This window comes from Cyprinus carpio, chromosome B1 (assembly GCF_018340385.1).
Source record: "Cyprinus carpio isolate SPL01 chromosome B1, ASM1834038v1, whole genome shotgun sequence".
Classification (NCBI taxonomy): domain Eukaryota; kingdom Metazoa; phylum Chordata; class Actinopteri; order Cypriniformes; family Cyprinidae; genus Cyprinus; species Cyprinus carpio.
The window spans coordinates 13,027,621-13,035,457 of record NC_056597.1 but is presented as its reverse complement, the minus strand read 5'-3'; the positions used below and the strand labels follow the sequence as shown (position 1 = coordinate 13,035,457).

Genomic DNA, 7,837 nt, shown 5'->3' with positions numbered 1-7,837 from the left:
CACATGACTGATGCTGCACTATTCTTAAGAGTACTCCATCTAGTCTTCTGAGTGCCTCAAGATGAGTGTAGATCAGTGGTTCAGAAACTAAACCTCCCCATCAGCTACAACACAAATCATAAACATACTGAGTCCAGACAGGATTTTCGTTTACATTGCTCAACTGACCCATTTCAATCTGAGTAACAGCAGAACCAATTATTTCTTTTCAAAATATTGTTTCGACAGGGCTGTCAATCGATGAGGACTAGAATCTCACATTTGTCATTTTAAAAGCCTTTGAACACATTTATTTTCATCAATCACAGTTTGGCAATTACAATAGCTGAACTAGAGTCAGAATATCTAACAAAAACATTGGCAGTACAGAGCTTTTTGACCAAACACAACAACAACAACAGAAATTAAAATAAAATAAGAAACACTACAGTAAATATCACACTAATTAATAAACGCTCTATTATGTTCAAAATAAGACAACACCATTATCAAAAAAGCTAGTAATTTGTAAAAACTTGTTCAATGTAACACACAGCTTTATCCCACCATTTTTATCCATCCTTAAAGGAATAGTTTACCCTAATTTGCTGAAAATGTTCTCACCCTCAGGCCATCAAAGGCAGAGATGAATTTGTGTCTTCTTTGGAACAGATTTGGGGAAATTACATAATTTGCTCTCCAGTAGATCCTTTGCAGTGAATGGGTGCCGTCAGAATGAGAGTCCAAATAGCTGGTAAAAATATCATCACAATAATCCACAAGTAATCTACATGACTCGATAAATTAGCATCTTGTGAAGCTAAATGTGTCATGTTTGTAATGAATACATAAAGACATTTTTAACTTCCAACCACTGCTTCTGGCTAAAATATGAGTGCTCTATTCATAATATTGCTTTCTTCAGTGAAAAAGTCATCTTGTCTGAATCAGGAGAGAAATGTGCTCATATCCAGCACTGTTCACATGTGAAAAGATATATATATGTGTGTGTGTGTGTGTGTGTGTGTGTGTGTGTGTGTGTGTGTGTGTGTGTGTGTGTTGGTGGATTTTGATGCGAGAGGACAACAGACTTTTCACTGGAGGAAGCATTATTATGGATAATTATGGATATGGATTTTAGCCAGAAGCCAGTTTGTTTCTTACAAATACACAGTTTTTCACTTCACAAAATGTTAATGAACTGGATTCGTGTGAATTACTTGTGGATTACTGTGTGTATTTATCAGCTGTTTGGACTCTCATTCTGACGGCACCCATTCACTGCAGAGGATCCATTGCTGAGCAAGCGATGTAAGGCTGAAATTTTCCAAATCTCTTCCAAAGAAGAAACAAACTCATCCACGTCTTTAAGGGACTGAGGGTAAGAACATTTTCAGCAGATTTTCATTTTGGGTGAACTGTTCCTTTAAGGTGAATGCTTGTAAACCAGTATAGTCATTTAGCCTGGGATAATGGCAAGCTTGCTTGTTCGTACAAGATTTTAAAAAGAAAACCATAGCTGAAACATTCAGTTAAAAAGGTTAATTTTCACAAGCTATCAATCATGCATACAAATATTTGAGCTTATAGTTATATGACTGATGATTATACAATCATTTTTTAGTTAGACCTAAATGAAAAAATCTTGAAGCTTATCTAATTAAATATAATAATACTGTTTTAGATAATACATGTAAGCACCAGCACAAACATCCACAATTACCGTGTGTTATGCTTACATAACTACAGTATACACAGAAAATCAAATGTCCTTGTGTTCAATTGTAATAGGAATGGCTCACAAAAATCCACTGAGCCTCGCACATCAAACACAATTAAACATTTAGAAGAAAAAAAAGAGAAGTATGTCTCTTTAAACTGTACACACTGGAATCAACAAAATACATGACAAACTATAACATACTGTACAGTTGCTGAATGCATTCCATTACGTATATATGGGACCTTTTAACTTAAAAACATACATGAATTTCAGAAACACTGTGATAAGGCAATAAGGACATGTATACATTCACAAGTGTTCTCTTAGACAGATGTGAGTTGATAATGGGGTGATCATTCATTCATTCATTGTATGTTAGCAATGCTAGGATGTACAACACTGTTAAAACATGTCCATGATGTATTCTACATTCATGGTTAATACTTTCAAATGGTCTTAGCACATTCACTAGGCAGGTGCATTGGCCTATTTACAAGAACATCAGTTGAAGGCTTGTAGGAGTGCAACTATGCACAAATTAAAGGTTACTGATATGCACAATGTCAAACATCAACCAAATTAACACTGAAATATAGAAACTAATGCAAGGGCGAAAAAAGGTTCAAAAGAGTCGAGGAAAATCACTTAAAGGACACAGAACAATGCAAGTGTTTGAAAGCGCTGATATGAGACAAGAAACCAGGCCACACAATGACAGAAGTGCTTTGTTCAAACAACATCAAAGGACAAAGATGATGTTCTTTAATATTGTCACTGTTAGAGTCATTAATCCTATATTTGTCCATAGGTTATGTAGTCCATATTCATTAAGGTAAAAAACATGATTAACTAGTACACTGATGACTAAATATTTAAATATTTGTACAGTGAAATGTACACTTCCCATTCAAAAATTTGGGGTAGGTAAAATTGAATGTTTATAAAGGCTGCATTTATTTTACAGTAAAAACAATAAAACTGTAAAATTTTATGTAATTTATTATTGTGATGGCAAAACTGAATTTTCAGCATCAATACTCCAGTCTTCAGTGTCACATGATTCACATGAACAGATTTCCACAAATTTATTGAACAGCACAACTGTGAAACGTTTTTTTTTTTTTTTTTTTTTTTTTTTTCTCGGGACTTTCATTTATTTAAATATTTCACATTCAATTATTTAAATATTTTGTACCATTATCACTTTTTATCAGATTAATCATTCCTTGACAAATTAAAGTATTATTTTATTATATCAATTATTAGATTAAAAAAAAAAAAAAAAAAATCTTACTGACCACAAACTTTTTTAAACATGAACATCAAGGCTTTTAAAGATATTTTGTACAATTTTTCATTAATTTCTTAATCTTGAGTTATCAAGGATATTTACAGAGATTCACATAGTTTTTTCTGTAAATAATAATAATAATAATAATAATAATAATAATAATAAATGGTATTAGTTTTTTTTTTTTTTTCTTAAAGGCTGGCATACTTTTATTTTGCCCACATTAATCTAACCTACGTTTTACCAAAAGAAGGACACAGAGTGGGAGAAAATTGTATGAAAAAAACCACAAACATTACAATTACAATTATTAAAACAAAACAATTCACTGTATTACGATGAATAAATGCTGTACGCATGTACTTATGCATACGTGTTTGGGTGCACACATCCACAAACAGTGAGCATAAACCATTTTTATCTGAGTGGCCACAGCTGGCTTTCCTCACCTGGAAAAAAAATCCATTAAACTTGCAATTGGTGGTGCAGTGAGGGTGAGCATACCAAGGCCTCCAGACATGTTTTCTAAGGAACAACTTAAGAGTCAGGTTTGTGGCAAGCACTCCTTACCTATCATTGCCTATGACTAAGCCAGCTATAGATCTTGTTTTGTGTTTATTAGTGATGGATTACCTCATAATTGCTTCTAAATGGGTAAAATGAAGAGAATGGAGGAAAACAATATACTCTGCTGGAGAAACTTCCACTGGGAGTGTGATCTATGCAAATTTAGAATAACAAACATCAACTCTAGGGATCATTTACTCACCCTCATGTTGCTGCAAATGTCATTCTTTATTTACTTTTTGTAAATAATTTGAGTTACATATTGTCCATACAATGGAAGCCAATGGTCACTCTTACCAACATGCTTTAACATATATTATTTCATGTTCCGCAGAAAAAAAAGGGATTCCGTACATGTTTGGAACAACATTAGGATGAGTAAATAACAGAATTTTTATTTTTGGGGGAAAAGTATTAACCTGTTTAAATATATGAGCCCTCCAGATTCCCATAACACAGAGCTTAAAATAAAAGCACAGACTTGGAGTCTATCATGATTCATGAGAGTCAAGTACAAACAACCTAAGGACAAGATAAGAGAGAAATTTAAATGGGGCACTTGCGTCACTCCAAGGCTGAACAAGGTAAGGTTCATCCAGGTATTGGAATTCTTTCCTTCATTTGAAGGAAAACCTTTTATCTTCAACCTGATTGATTTGGGTTTGTTTGTTTGTTTTTTTTCTTTTTCTTTTTTTGACAAGACTACAAACAAATGAGGTATGACAACAGCAATAATAATAAAATAGTGTTATTAAAATATTATAACTGTTTATATAACTATACTTTATACTTTTAACATTTATATTTACGAAATTTTTACTTCTGATACATGCAAAGCCTCACTTCTATCAGCCATTACTCCAGTCTTTTGTTACATAAATTAAGAATCCCTTCTAATGTAGCCTACTTTAGTACTTGAGAAATCCATGTGGAAACAATAATACAATGTTTGTTTGTTTTTCCACTTTCCGAAACATATTTGTCATATCTTGTTTTGGAAAAGGCCAGGCACAAACATATTTTTTTCCTAGAAACATCATCGCCTGTTCTTTCGTGAGATGAAGGCTGTTCAATGACTACTGTCTTTGAAGAAGAAAGTAAACTAGATTTAACCAGGACAGAATGTGGACGGCACAATGTTCAGCAACAAGAGGACAAAAATAGTTTGAGAAACAGACCCCTCACTGCTGCTCAGCCGGAAGCTTCACTGAACAGTACAAACAAAACACCAGCTTTCCGGCAGAGTTTCAATGAAATCTGAAAAATAAGAAGTAATGGGTAGAATGAAGAATGTACAAAGATTAGGAGGTTAATGATTAGAAAACAATATGAGGTGTTGATCTGTAATGGAAGCCGTGCGACCGTAAGGTCGATAAGAGGTTTTACACTATAATCATCACTATAACATTCAGTTATAGTCTGTGCCAGTCACTCAGCTAGCAGATAAGCAATTAGTTACACCAGCATTGCTCCTAGAATATAGTTGCCAGCTGCAAAAAGGTGACTGACTTTAAACCAAAAATAGCACCTATTTTTCTTTGCAGAAATACGTCACAAGAAAAACACAAACTATGTCTAAACTAATCTGAATACATTTGAAGCTGTGTCTTTTTCTCTGTTTGGCCTTGTTTCTACACTTAGATGCCATTTTTGGTGTACGAAAACATATCTTTTTGAAGATGCTCTCCCAAAAGGATAAATTTGAAAACAGAGAGGTACGATGAGGTAAGATATTCATGTTTATACTGATATGTGTCCGTTATACACTTTTACAATGTTGTTAAAGATATGCTACTTTATTCCATCTTCATATTCCATTTCTGCAAAGATGATAGAAAATGTATTGCACATGCTGTCCTGTGGCAAAACATGAGGGCAGTTGCTTTTTTAAACTAATGGCGATTGATTGCGATACATTTTGGTAATAAAAAGATTGTGGTAGATGAATACAGTGAGAACTTATGTGTGGTCTCTCTGTATCATCCTATCACATTTCCGTGTGGAAGAGAAAAATCTGTGGATGGTTTGAAATGAAAACACCATTTTTAGATGCATCCAGATTAGTGCAGATGTAGTCACAGTCATCTAACACCCTGGCTATGTTCTGGATCAAATACACTAGTATATTTCGTACTAGTCAGTTGAACTGATTAATTGACTGGGCTGATTAGGCATTAGCTGATTCATTTTGCATTGTATTCGTTTTGATTAAGAGTTTTATTTAAACTAATTTTATTTAATTTTATATATACTATATGCAAATGTGAAATTGAAGTATATTAAGGTTAGTAATTAATAATTATATTCATCAAGGATGCATTATAGTGATCAAAATAACAGTAAGACATTTCCAATGTCACGACAGACTTTTGAAGTATCCATCAAAGAATCCTGTAAGAAAAAATGCATTAAGCAACACAACCATTTTCAATTGTTGTAAAGATAGGATAGTTTCCTGAGCAGCAAATCAACATATTAGAATGATTTCTGAAGGATCATGTGACACTGAAGACTGGAGTAATGATGCTGAAAACTAAATATATATACATCTGTTATATTAAACTGTAATAATATTTCATGTACTGCATTTTGGCCAAATCTAATGCACAACACTGTATGCACTGCATATTATATTTCAAAAATGGCATGTGCCACAGTACACATTATGCAAACATTTCAAACAGCATAATGCTACAGTATTTTAACAAGACCTTGCTCTGTCCATGTTTAATTTAGCATATAGCGCCTAGTCATTGTAGAAACAAATAAAATTTTGATCAGCAGACCAATGAAACAACGTAACAACAAAGAAAACTGACAGTCCTTTCATCACATTGGAAATGAATGGTCATGAAAAGCAATACGCATAGCATTTTGGGATACAGCATCCCATGCAGTGCTCTCTGCCAAATGAACAAGTCATTCAGTTATTCCATGCAAACAGAAAATCTGCATACTGCACATACACACTGCAGTAGTGCAGTAGCAGTCTACAACAAGGTCAAATTTCAAAATGGATCTTTGCTATGCTAATTAGCTGACGCACAATTGGTTTACCATCTCATCAATTACATTAAATGTTTTAGATTAAACAGGGAAGAATATGAAGCTAACAAATTTCCCTACACGGTTCAGCCAAGCAGCTCGTGTGCTGGAAACACACCTGCTCATTTACCAGCTCAGGATCGGTCTCAACCTTTTCAAACATGAGAGATTTTAACAAGCATTGAGCGTTCAGCTCGTGGGAGAAATCAAAACTTTGGCATTCAGGTAGCATGCTAACCTTGCTAACCGCATGATGAAAGAGAACAGGACCTGATTGGCATCAAAGGGCAGACGCTATATACAATTTCTGCTATTGACAAAGTGCTCCTCAGATGTTGGACAATATTGGTCTTTGTGGTGATGAGTGCTGGGGTTGACTTAGATATGACACAATTAAATAGTCTAGTTTTCAATTCTCATCACCTCCTTCCAATTTACAGAATGAGGCTTTTTAAAATGGCTGTGCTTGATACTTCAGAATGAATCTTACGTCAAAGTCCATCTCAGCAGAATTCCTCCTTCAGGTCGCTCGGCATATATGTTACTTCTTTGCTCTTGGTGGGGTGGGAGCAGCCGTTGTGCTGGTGGTTGTGAAGGCTCTTCCGGCCTGGGTGGCCGGTTGGCTCTGAGGGGTCACACACGGCTACGACGGTGGTCTCTATTCGTGAGAGTGTGTACATGCTGCTCTGGCGCGCTACTTTATGCTGCATGGCCCGCAGCTCAAGCTCGTCGTAGTCTGACACCCGCACAAAAGGGCACCAGCGGAAAACCCGTTTAAATCCGGCCCGAAACCTGAGCACAGACAAAGACATATACAAAGCCAGATGAACAACTGAACAAATCTATGGGTAAAAATGCAATATTAATTGTATACTCCAGTAAAAAAGTAATATATTTAAAATTTCATTTGAAGTATAGTTACAAATTTTATATAAAATTTATATATAAAGTTATATAAATTACAGTTAATATATTTCAAAATATTTACACATTTCTTAATAGCTATATGATATAAAAATTATAATTAAACTTAATTTGGAGTACTACTTGTGCATAATGCACATTTCTTAATAAGCCTAAAACGTGTTTTAATGTCACTATTGATAAGGATTGTATGATATTTGAAAAGGATCAATCTTAAAATGCAAGATATTTAAAGTGTACCTATGCATAATCAGATATACTTTAGCATATCTTTAGTTGGACTTCAGCACTACTTCCTCACAATTACA

General features: G+C 34.3%; 1 protein-coding gene across 1 annotated transcript in view; it reads right to left on the bottom strand.

Annotated features, from left to right (window-relative positions):
• Positions 1-3,047: 3,047 nt before the first annotated feature.
• Positions 3,048-7,837, bottom strand: part of LOC109096764 (neuromedin-K receptor-like) — a 28,922-nt gene continuing 24,132 nt past the window's right edge. Inside the window, exon 5 of the mRNA XM_019110418.2 lies at positions 3,048-7,397. Within this exon, the coding sequence (XP_018965963.2) occupies positions 7,109-7,397 (289 nt within the window). The 3' untranslated portion in view covers positions 3,048-7,108. The remainder of the gene's footprint in view (positions 7,398-7,837) is intronic.